General features: G+C 37.1%; 1 protein-coding gene across 1 annotated transcript; it reads left to right on the top strand.

Annotated features, from left to right (window-relative positions):
- Positions 1-9,284: 9,284 nt before the first annotated feature.
- Positions 9,285-12,694, top strand: LOC149237059 (putative disease resistance protein RGA4). Its single transcript, XM_089369131.1, has 2 exons — positions 9,285-10,338; positions 10,457-12,694. The coding sequence occupies exons 1-2, from the start codon at positions 9,454-9,456 to the stop codon at positions 12,362-12,364; spliced, it is 2,793 nt and encodes a 930-aa protein (XP_089225257.1). The 5' UTR covers positions 9,285-9,453; the 3' UTR covers positions 12,365-12,694.
- Positions 12,695-13,013: the final 319 nt, after the last annotated feature.

Below are 13,013 nucleotides of genomic sequence, written 5' to 3'. Positions count from 1 at the left end.
ATGAAAAATAAAAAGGCTTAAGAACGTTTTGGAAAAAGTTCCAAACGTCAAAAATACGTTTTTTACTCTTCCGGCCACGTCACTCAAAACAAGCATTGACGAATTCCAGCTGTCAAATACGTTCAAAAAGCCTTATGACGGGAAAAATGCCCGTCAAATTCCATCCCTGCCCCATTTGATTTTGAACCCGTAACTTCTTACAAGAAAACACATGCTCTTAACCATTAAGCGCACTCAAATTGATGCATCATTACACTACAATATGTCTTAAATGACCAATAAAATGATCAGACCAGCCTATAAAATCAAGCAATAGACGTAGGCTACTTATTCTACGAAATGAAAAACTGGGCATCACGTGCTACTATTTTTTCCAGTTCTGACACGTTAAGTTTTGGTTGTGACTTCTACGTTTGGTCTGTGTCGTGACTCGTCATTACAAGCACAAGCAACCGATGTGCCCGACAAGCCTCAGCAACCAACGTCACTAATTGTGTTAAGCTACCATATCGCCATCCCTAATGGCCCTCCATAGGAGGGAAGCCGAACAAAACTCCTGCCGGCTTGTTCAAATTCCCTCCTATCTCGAGTCGCTTCCACAACTAATTTTCTCTTTTTAATAAATATTTATTTTATTCAAATGAGTTGTTGCATTCTCATCATTCGAGCTTATTATTTTCTTTTGGGATTTTTCTTTTTATTGGGAGATAAATCACACTAAAAGATAAATCACACTAAAATATATCGACATAATTTTTCTAATGTAATTTTTAGAGAAAGATTTCTTATATACAAGATATAGATTAATTTACAAATTGTAATGTCTTGTTATATATTTTGACTTGGTCAAAATAAAAATAAAATAAAAAACATAAAATTCTCATGAGTATGGTAGTAATATTGTAATGTCTTTTTTAACATTTTGACTCTGTCAAAATAAATAAAATAAAATAAATAATTATAATTATAATTAATAATTAAACTAACCTAGATCCATATTAACTCATATCTACCAATCTTCTAGAGGGATCAAATCTCTTGAAATGCAAACCACTTTTAGAGTGAAAATAAATTTGATCTCTCCCTTAGTGTGCTTGGTAGATCTAAAGTTAAGATGGGTCTACGCTGGTATTAATACAATGATTATTTGATAATGATATTAATATATTTATAGTTTTTCAAAAAATATCTAACTATAATTTATGTATCTTAAAATGATTTTTTTTTTTTTATATATATATATTTTAAAAATATTTTTTTATATTATGTATTTCTATTTATGTAGTTAAAAATGCATTTTAAATAATAAGAAATAACAAAAATGCTCAAAATTGTACTGTCCATAGGAAATTAATTGTTGAGACACTTGGTGCTAGTAAAATTCTTATTTTTTTAATCATTTTAAAAAACAATTATCTACAATTCTATTTAAATAGCCAGGTATAATAATATGAATTTTCTAGTAGTGTATATCAAAGGCTAAGAATTAAAACTAATCTGATTTATCTTTTCAATGTTAAAATAGTATTAGCGTGTCAAAGGCTAATACTTAAACTAGCCTGATTTATTTGTTAAAATTTTGATAGGGAACTAGCAACCTCCCTATATATATGCAACAACCCGCAAGCCACATATATCAAGAACTCATAGTTCAGCCTAGGACCGAGATGACTAGAGACCACCAAAACTAGAGCCGAGCTCCCAGACTCCAAAGGGATGCTTATCCTTCTAGCCTTACTATGACGGGTCATGTCTTTGGGGACTTGAACCTGGGTGGATGGGATGACAGACCACCATCCCTACCACTCAAGTTAAGCACTCATTGACAGCTTGATCCATCTTAACTCAAGATCTACCAAGCACCGAGAGGAATCAAATCTCTTTTCACTATAAAATAGGTTTGCACCCCAAAAAAAAGATTTGATCCCTCTCAGCGCTTGGTAGATCCAGAGTTAAGATGGATATAGGCTGGTAGTTTAGTATGGGGTAGATGTTGTTAATTGCATTATATTTAAAAATAATGATAATATTTACATTAATAAATTTAAAAATGGTGGGGGAGGCAAGATCTAGAGGGATCTATGGTGAACGGTAATGGATTTATTTCACCTGTTCAGTGACATCCCTTTGACATTGATTTCTTGTCTTGGTGAGGTTAGGGAGATGATTTTGGTATATTTGTTGCAATATATCTTGTGGCAAGGTCTTGGCCTTGGTTATATATGAAATCCCATGGCTTCTCATCTTATTCAATTGTTTCACTTGGGTTATGAAGTGGGAGGAGTTGACATCAAAGTGACTGGTAGTAGGGAATTGGGTCCTTGTCTAAAGATGAAAAGAAATATGATGCCACTGGAGAATATCAATGCAAGCATAGGGCTCGACAGGCCTTTTGATGTTTCCTAGGCAATGTTGCCTTTTATTAAAAAATTAGAGGACATGGTGGAAAGACAAACGTACTCCTTCCAACTTTTTTTGGAGTCAAAGTTGCGAAATCATCATGCATATATGGGGAATTCTCTGGAAAGCTTGTGGGAGGATGTCCACTCGCTATGTACTCACATGACAACGTTGGAAGTATCCAACAACTCAAATGAGCGGCCAAAGGGGGGTTAAACCATCCTAGATCCATCTTAACTCCTGATCTACCAAGCACTCAGAGGGATCAAATATCTTTTAATGCAAAAATGTTTGATCCCTCTCGACGCTTGGTAGATATGGAATTAAGATGGATCTAAGATGGTTTTATTTTAAAATCATCTAATTAATTTGTATCCATCCTTACACCAACAGTTAATGTGATGGAGACACTGGCCAAATTACTTATAATGCACCATGGATGACGAGAGTGTGCAACACTAGTGGAGCTTGCACAAAGGGATCACAGTGGCCAGTGCCAAGACCATAGAAACGTCTCTTTGTTGGAATCTTCATTGTTGTTATTATCATTACTATTACTTAATTTCAGACACTCATCGGCCATGTGTCCAACCAATATGTGTTTTTAACTTTGAAAATGGGATTTAACTTCCATTTATTCAAATTTTCAAGAGAAATTTATGATTGTTGATTGGAAAATTGGACTAATTGGCATCGAGAAAGTGGGAAATATGACCAGAGTAGTAAGGTTGGTCAGATTATAAGAATCGAATTTGAAGGGAAATGCTACATTTCAATTTAAAAGGTTAATTTCATTTTGGCTTTTCAATATTGACAAGTTTAAATAAGCTATTCTTTTTGTATGAAAAAAAAAAAATAAAAAAAAAAATTATATATACCTCACCCATCATAGTTTCTATTGTGTCAAGTTATGCAAATCTTAAATGAAGAATCTTATCTACAAACCAAAAATCTAGATACACTTGAATGAGTACACATAGCCAACATTAGTTTACCAGTATTACAATCTATATAGAAATCATATGGAGGAAGTTTAATAGGACTGTGTACTTACACTCTATATATGAATCTTATGGAGGGAATTCAATTGGACCATTTATTTATTATCTATATAAGAATCACATAGAGGGAATTTAATAGAACCATTTATTTCCATCTCATGGACACCATTTTTCCAATATAATGAAACTATTTTCATTCTTACAAGGTAACTGGTCTAATTGTTCAAAAAATTGCAATAACAAAAATCATAACATAATATTATTTTATGAATATCATTGTAATCTCCAATAAAACCACAAGAAGAACTATTTAAGGCATCCAATAACATAATTTCATAAAAGAAATATAATTTCCAAGGATCTTTTGCCATAAGAACTATAGGCATAATGATTAGTGCACATATGCATCATGATTCATAACAACATCTGCGTAAGAACCCATAAATAACATTATTTTTTGTCAACCAAAATGAACGAATATTAATTATTATTTAGCCTTGAATTTTTTATAATAAGGGATCATACCTATACTGAATCAATTTTGATCCCTAGTGCATGTGATGTCTTCATATTAGGTAGGCCTAAAGAAGACATAAAGGTAATATTCATAAAATTTGTAAGAGTAGTAAATGAAACAATTATGTTGCCAATAAATGCAAGAAAGCGAAGTAAGAAGTAAGAAGATCTACAAGTGGAGCCATGGAGGATTGATAATTACTATTTGTAAATCCAAACTCTAAGAGTATAGAGAGATGATTTGAATTGGAACTATATCTCCTCTATGAGCAGCAAAATAATTTCATAGTCAAATCTTTTGATCTTCAATGCCCATCAGTGAGATATAATTTCAACATAATAATAATAAAACACTATTATATGAAAATGATAACATTTCTTTTTCCAAAATATCATGATATTGAGAAAAATTCTTAACATTATTTGTTTTTTTATTTGTTATGGTATAAAGAAAATTTATCTATAAAGAAAATTACTATAAAAATAATGACAAGTAAAACATGTTATAATTTCAATTTCAAATTTGAGAATTATATATATATATCTAGTCCTTGCCGCAGACACGACTGGAACTATAGTAATCCAAAATGTGGGGTTAAAATTAGTTTCCGTTGGTCACTGTCATGGATAACCAAACTTTTTAAGGGTCGTAGTGTATTTTCATAAGCCAATATGTTTGGCCATCTTATTTTGCCTCTTGTTGAGGTGGGGAGGCTAAAAGCATATCTTATATTTGTCTGTTCCTTTCACATTTTGAGAGAGGTAAACTAATGCTAGCATTAGTTGAAAACATTAAATGTTATGTGATATAATTCCATACAAGAACCACCACATTGTTTTTGGACTGCAAAGTATAATAAGACATGTTTTTGAATCTGATATGCTAAGCAAACTATATTGTCCACCACTAAACCATATTGTCCATTGATGCATGTACGCCTGCCATTGCTTTTGTCTACAACGTTGGGTCATACACTTCCATTTGAGCCCTTTATCCCCGTGCCAGAAGAAAACAAAAACACCTCAAGAAAATAAACACCTCCTCGATGCTAACAAGATTTATTTTAGAGAGCTGGAATAGAAAGACAATTCACTAGAGTAGCAAGACAACTTATGGGAGGAACCAAGATATGCATTAACAATATTTCTTTTAGATAGGTGGAATAGAAAGAAAATGTATTGGACTAGCAAGGCAAGTTACTAGAGGAAGCAAGCAGATGGTTAGCAAACAAGTTAGCAAGTAGAAACTAGGCAGATGTTTAGCAAGTAAATAAAGAAATCTTACTTGTGTGTATAGCATGCCCATATTGCAGAACGTTGATGCTATGTCACTTTTTTGCTTTTGGGCCTTCGTGCCATAAGGCCACTTGACTAACAAGAGAGGAAACACCGCATCTAAAGAGGAAAAAATGCATTTGAGAAGCTTTTTTGGATCGACCCAACAGTTTAATCCGTGCCTAGTGCCTTTTTCTGATGAGAATCTTATTGTTTCCCATCTATCATGCATGAATTCGTTCAGAAACAAGAAAAATGGCGACGCCCCTACCCAAGGGCACATGTTGGTTGTTCTAGTTCATAGGTTAGTTGTAGCTCTCACTTAGAGCTAGCCTGCCAGCCTTAATACTATCATGAATGAGCTACTTAGTAGTCTCACTGTGTAAGAGGAGAGGTATGTCTTTCTGATTATGAATATGAGGCACCTGTTACCCTTCCTTGCCAACTTTCTATCTTGATGAAGATGCATAGTTAAAAAGAATAACTAGACCAGAGAATAACCACTTGCATTCTGAACTCCCTGTATTTTGGATTGAATACTGCTGGATAAGAGGATAACTTTTTCGAGCTTAGTGCTTTGCTTTTGTCTGACTAGCCTTATAGCATCCTCTACCTGAAAGTCATCCTTGCTTGAGGGATCTCGCTCTTAATTACTAACCGAAGGAAAGTAGTTCATACCACCACTCCTCTTCTAGCTTCTCTCTGAAACCTAACTCACTTAATGCGGTCGAGCTTCATGTTGGCTTACAAGTAATCCATGCCAATGACGACTTGTTCCGCCAGGCTCCACTTGACATGGGCAAGGAAAGGTTTTAAATCACTACATCCCTTTTTCTCGGCAATTGCATCGAGATACTATGTATGGTCATCAAAATCAAGAGGTAGAGGGGGACATCTCTTCAGATTAATTAGAGCTCAAGCCACGAGCTCACTCATTTAATATATCGCGGTGCACTTGATCTCGCCTCTGAAATTTTCATTTCAAACTTCATGTGAGGGACTGAACCCTACCCCCTTCGCCTGCTCATTTGTTAGTACCTCTTAAACAATGGTTGTATTCCTTGCTTTGTTTCCATTGTTTCTTGCTAGGAGAATCAACCCACGCAAACTGGCATAAGAAACACACCCTGACACTATTATTCTGAGTACTGGAAGAATTCGAGAGATGATTATTTTTACCTCAAATTTTGTAGTTGTTCTCAGCGGTTTTGGTGTGTCGAAGTGTCCAGCTAGAGAGAAACTTGGGAATCAATTCCTCTGACACCTGGGATGCATTCAAGGTCAGCATCACAACACTATAACTTTAATTTAATTTTACTTTATTTATTATTAATTTAAAAAAAATTACGTCTTTCGCATATATAGTATCTCTTCAAAATAACTAATTCGTACATGGCACTAAGTTCGTAGCCAGTGAGTTGAGGATGACTTAGGAACTCAATGAATTTACATGGATAGATCAAGTCGTAATAAAATGCATGTAAATGGCCTTTGAGGAGGTTTGATGAATTGTCAGGGGAGAAGGTTGTTGAACACAAAAGGACAAACCAATATAAGAATAGTTTGCCTTTGAAACATGTTTGACTTAAGTTGAAGTACTTTAAGTCTAATTTTCCAGTCATAAAACTAGTCAACGTGTTGGATTCAAGGTTTCCCGTCACAATACCATAAACACTATCAATGAAGTGAGGAGTGAACCACATATAATCTTTAAGTTGGAGTGCATATATGTGGACTTGCAATATAAGCAATGTATATTTGTACAAAAAGATCTTGCAATCAATTTATAATTTACATATGATTGTAGATGTAGTTGAAATCATAATTGCTTTCGGGTCATGTAGGTGATGATTACAAGATTAAGGTCTGGAACTACAAGATCCATCAATGTCACTTTACATTTGTTGGGCACCTTGACTACATCTGGACAATTCATTTTATCGTTGGATTGTTAGTGCCAGTGATGATGAGACAATAAGGCTCTGGAACTGGCATTCACGAGTTTGCATCTCTGTCCTTACCGGTCAGAATCACTATGTGATATCTGCTTCCTCTCATCCTAAGGATTGAACAAGCGGCGCAACTGAACAAATGGGCGCGGTTGAACGAGTTGTGCAGGGCAGGTGTTGATGAACAGTGGGTGACCCAACCTGGCGAGTTGGGCGATCCGACCCGGTGAGTTGGGCGACCCGACCCGGCGAGTTAGGCAACCCGACCCAGCGAATGACGAGCTATGGAGAGTGGGCATTGTTGAAGGGTGGGCGACCTGACCCAGTGGGTAGTCAAGCTGTGATTTTGAAGGCAAGTTGCAGGGTGTAACTTGGGAGCTTTATTGAAGGGAAACTTGAGGCTTCCAAGCAAAGGAAAATTGTATACTTGTAAAGATTATTGAACCGTTATTATTGATTTGGGCAAACTCTATATTTGGGGAGTTGCCCCTCCCATTGAAGAAAATTGTCTTTATGTTGTGCATATGAAATGATGTTATGATGATGTGAAGAATGTGAATGTTTATTTGCATTGTGTAATAATACTTAGTAGAAGAAACAGAAAATAACTAAGTGTTGATGGTTAGGCGTATTCCGTACTCCTAAGTATTAGTGAAAAGAAAATGGGTATCGGTGCTGCACCTACCTATGTGCGATCGGGAGACTATCCCCAGGATAGGGGCGTGACACCCAATGTCAGGTGCGTGCACCCCATGCACTCGGGACAGGGGGACGTCTAGGGAAACGTTCCCACGTCCCCCTTTTGGGAAGACACAGGGAGACACAGGGGGGGTGTTTCCCCAGTGTGGGGAACGCAACTCCTCAAAAGGGGGACGCCCCCTCAAAATGGGCTATGCGTCCCCTCTTAAATTTCCTTGTAAACAATTATTTATGACACGGAAGACCTAGTATTTGACTATATTTCCCTACTAATGCTATGCAATTCATGGTAATGTTAAATTCTTAAAGTAAAAGGATGAAAATGAAAGATGAAGGAGAATGTTTTTCATCCTTTTACTTAAATTTTTAACATTACCATGAAATGACTTAGGATGTTGAGAGTGGTTCTGACCTCATTGAATTTCATATGGAAAAAGTAGAATTTTAGATCTCACTCAAAATCCAGCAGACTTAACAGTTTTTCAGGAATTCAGGATTCGATAGATTGCAATGTTTCCATTGCATTTTGTCATGTACAAGGGTATGGAATTAGTATTTAATCAAGAGCACCAAGCCCTATGTGTATATTAGAGTGACTTTTAGACTCATCACTCCATTGTTTTTAAGTTTTAGTTATATCAATTTACTATTCTAGTGTTTAGATTTTAGTATCTATTATAGTCTATTTTGCTTAGTACTAATTAGATTCTAGAATGATAAATCATGAATTTTAATTTTAAATCAATTTACAATCTAGAATGATGAATGATGAATTTAATTTTTAAATCAATGTAGATTCTAGAATGGTGAATAATGAATATGGATCAGAGTATTTCATTATTGAATCTCGTGGTTTATGGATGAATCATGTATGTATTAGTAAGGATGATGAGTATGGATCAATGTATTTCATTATTTAATTCAATTATGCATATATCATTCTATTTATACTTTCATTATTGAATATGAATATGAATATATATATATATATATATATATATATATATATATATTAAAAAAGAAAAAATATCATTTATGCGGACCTCCCCATCCAACTTAATTTCCCTAAAATTTGAGGGTACCCCCACACGTCCCCTTGTAAGTCTCCACACACCGGCATCTCCCCATCCCAAAGTCTTAGTAAAACATTATAATATAGCAAATTAAATTAAATTGTTTTGATTTTTTTATATTTTTATAATTAAATTTATATAATCATTTAAATATTTAAATTCATTTATACCAAACAATATATCTCTCCCCTACTAAGTAACGCAACATCTCCAAGTAAACTAACAATCACCTCTCAATACAGTGAGTAATAATGATCACCTTTATTGTTAATCAGCATAATTAAAAAGTGAAAGGAAAAAAGAGAGCGCAAAATACAACATGATCTTTTAAAACCCAACAATAACGACATGCAAAACAACAAAATCACAGCTGTGAGGGAAAACGAGACAGAGCGAGCCCAAAGAGAAACACACCCACTCATCGCTGAGCTTCATCACGGGGAGGACGGGAAACATTATTTTAGCTTAGGAGAGGCACAAGGAGAGTCTGTATATGCTTTCCTGGTTATTGGGAGAAGAAATAAAAAAACACAAGGAAACATGGGAGAAGCTATTGTCAGCACGCTCAGTGAGAACTTGACTAAAATGCTGGCTGGCAAAATCTTTGAAGGGGTATCGATGGTTACCAATTTTAGAGAGGATCTAGAATTCATTTGTGACGAGCTTGATTCCATTAGTTCCTTGTTGAAAGACACAACAGGTCAGAGGAGCAATTCTAATTCTCGTTTAGTGACCAAATGGTTGCACAAAGTCCAAGATTTGATCTACCGTGCTGTGGACATCGTAGAGGAATGTGAGCCTCGCAAGTTCGGGAACCCTTTCTTCCGCTATCGGATGGGCCGGAGGATTAAAAAATTAAAGGAGAGCACCATGACGATACGTTCTGATGCCAAAAACCTCAAATATCTGAAGTCCGTCCTGGATGTGAATGCTCGGCTTCACGCATTAAATGCAAATTCAGAAGATAAGAGGGAAAGATCAACTGCTCTTCTTACAGAATATAAGACCGTGGGGATGGAGAAGGACATTAAACTCGTGACTCACTGGCTATTGGAAGAGCGTTCTCCAGGATCTCCAGTCATATCGGAAGAACGTTCTCCAGTCATTGCCGTTGTCGGCATGGGAGGGCTGGGCAAAACTCTTCTGGTCCAACGTGTTGTGAACAACGAAGACGTTCAGCAACATTTTAACCATGTGATTTGGTTGTCAGTGGGGCTGGAATTTAGAGTTAAAAATCTACTTCTTGAAACGGCTGCGCAAATTAAATACCCCGAGGATCTGTCAGAACGAGACGAGGGGGATGTTAGAGGCAGCGTTGGTAGATATTTAGCAGATAAATGTTCTCTATTTGTTCTAGACGACGTGTGGGCTGAAGACGTTTTGGAAAGGGTTGGCCTGCCATTTCGAAGTGGAGATAACAAGACTGTGATCACTACACGTCATAGAGGAGCTGGAGAAGCAATATGGGCTCATCACACTCATGAAATGAAATGTTTGAATGAGGAAGACAGCTGGGAATTGTTCAAAATTCATGCTTTTCCAGAGCGTGACTCCTTCAAAAGCGCTGATCGGCGTCGCCCGCGGTATTGTAGAAAGCTGTTCGGGACTGCCCTTAGCCATAAAAACAGTAGCAGCGTCCATGGCAAGAGTAGAGAGGATTCCGACTTTATGGCAATCCACTTTTCAGCGTCTAAATCAAGCAAGGACCATAACTAGCAGCGTCATGTCCTCTCTAAGGTTAAGTTACCAAGCCTTGCCCTACCATCTGAAGTCTTGTTTTCTGTACTGTTCCCTTTTCCCTAAAAGCCATGCACTGAGATCAGAATATCTAGTGTATTCATGGATGGCTGAAGGGTTTGTTTCCGCTCAAGAAGCAGGGGACGCATACGATATAGGACTCTCTTACATTCAAGAACTTGCTGACCGGTGCCTCATAGAAGTTTCACGGGTTGGTGGGGATGGGCTAATAAAGTATTTTAGAATCCATGATTTATTTCACGATTTAGCTCTCATTGAATCTCAAGTTGAAACTAAATGCTTGATAGAGCCCGGAAAAGAATTGCAAGAAATACCCTCGATAGAGTTGGGCGTGCGTAGAATTTCATTGGTTAAAAATGATATATCCAAAATCTCAGATGCCATCCAGTGTCCACAGCTCCGAACTCTGCTGCTATGGAATAATATGGGTCTTGAATCCATTTCTGCAAGTTTTTTTCATAATTTGAGATATTTGGCTGTCTTAGATTTAAGTCAGACATCTATCAAATCATTGCCCAGGTCTATCTGCAATTTAACACATTTGAAGTTCCTCAACTTATCCCGGACAAAGATCTTGAAGCTGCCGAGGTCCTTGAGTGGTCTCTGGCGCCTCCAGTTTCTGGATGTTAGTTTCTGTAAAAATTTGAGAAGGCTGCATCGGGGCATAGGCGAGCACAAATTCATGGTACATCTCAATGTGAAGGGCTGCAGAGACTTGGTGTCGTTGCCTGCGGGAGTAGCGAAGCTAAGCTCTTTACAGAAATTGAAAGGCGCTGTACTCAAAAGCAAAGGGACAGCCAATGTCTTACAGCTGGCGGATCTCAAAGAATTGACGCTTCTACAACACCTTTCCTTAACAATAGACGCTCCATCGTCACAGGAAATAAAGGATCCTTCACCATCACAGGCAAGTGAGGCTCCTCCACCATCACAGGCAATTGAGGATCCTTCACCATCACAGGCAAGTGAGGCTCCTCCATCGTCAAAACCTATGATTAAAGAGGGGACTTTCAAGAAAATGGAAAATTTGCGAACACTCTCGTTGCGAAGTATTAGTTCATGCCTCCTCCGTCTTCCCGAGGACATCGAATCCATCGCTCAGGGACTTGAACGCGTTCGTCTACATAACTGTGTGGTGCCCAGATGGGTTTTTGGCCTTGAGAGTGTCATGGTGCTGGTATTAGATGGCTGTGTCCCAGGTGCACGTTATGAAGGCCTAGAAAAAATTCCCACTCTCAGAAAACTTCGCCTGTCAATGAACAGAGACTGTGAAGAGCTTCCGGGGGAGTTTGGCCAACCTAACGCATTTCCGAATCTGGAAATGCTTGTGATAGAAAATTTTGAGAGTTTGAAAAAAATTCCCCTGGTGGAGGATGATGCGATGCCAAGGCTAAAGTATTTGCGAATAAAAAAGTGCAAGCAAGTGATAAATATGCCTGCAGGCTTAGAGAAGTTGAAGAGTCTGAAAGAAGTAGAGGTGGAAGAAGAGGACTTTAAGAAATTCGATTGGAGAATTTTGAGAGATCGCCAAGTTAAGATTAAAGTAATATACCCAGTGGGGAAGAAAGCAATGACTGAAATTGAATCCAAAACGGGAATGCACCAGAAAGCTCGGCCTCCGGACCGAAGGGGGAAGCAGAAGCAGTTATTCCGAAGCATGAAGAATTGTTACTCCCACTGTGCATATAAATGAGTTAAGTTAACTCAGGTCATCCAGTCTAGTCTAGTTAGATTTAGAAAGTCCAGTCTTTATTGTTAGAAAGTTAAATTTAGCTATCAGTTTTGTGTGAGTAAGGTGTCTATCAGTGATTGTGTGTAAGCTTTAGCAATCAGTTTTGTGTGAGTAAGGTGTCTATCAGTGATTGTGTGTAAGCTTTACAATCAGTTTTGTGTGGGTAAGGTGTCTATCAGTGATTGTGTGTAAGCTTAAGCTAAAGATTAGCAGAGTTATTTTTAGCTTTTTCAAAGCGCCAGTTAGATCAGCTTGCGCATCCAAGTGCAACAATGGAATATATCTAATCAATGGAGGGAAATTATCTATAAAGGATTTTAGGTTATTTGGGTGGATGAACATGATAAATGTAAGGATTGTTCAATCAATCATGTGGATAGGTCTCATAATTCTTGTGCGGATGAATTGTCAAAGAAAGTCCTAGCAATTCAGCGTGGTATATGGAAAATGGAGATTCAAATGGGATCAACATCATATCAAATTGAAGATTTCTCCTTACCGGGTACTTAATCCATTTTTTGCTTTTTGTCTTCCTCCACTCAATAGACTCTTCCTCTTCATAAAAGGTATGTCTGTCTATTTCCTCCTTGATCTTCTCATTTTGATGGGG

Source organism: Pinus tabuliformis, chromosome 8, assembly GCF_031772625.1.
Source record: "Pinus tabuliformis cultivar Carrire ecotype Pingquan chromosome 8, CPIR1, whole genome shotgun sequence".
In the NCBI taxonomy this organism is placed as follows: Eukaryota; Viridiplantae; Streptophyta; class Pinopsida; order Pinales; family Pinaceae; genus Pinus; species Pinus tabuliformis.
Note: the sequence above shows the minus strand (reverse complement) of the source record. Positions and strands in the feature narration are given on the sequence as shown.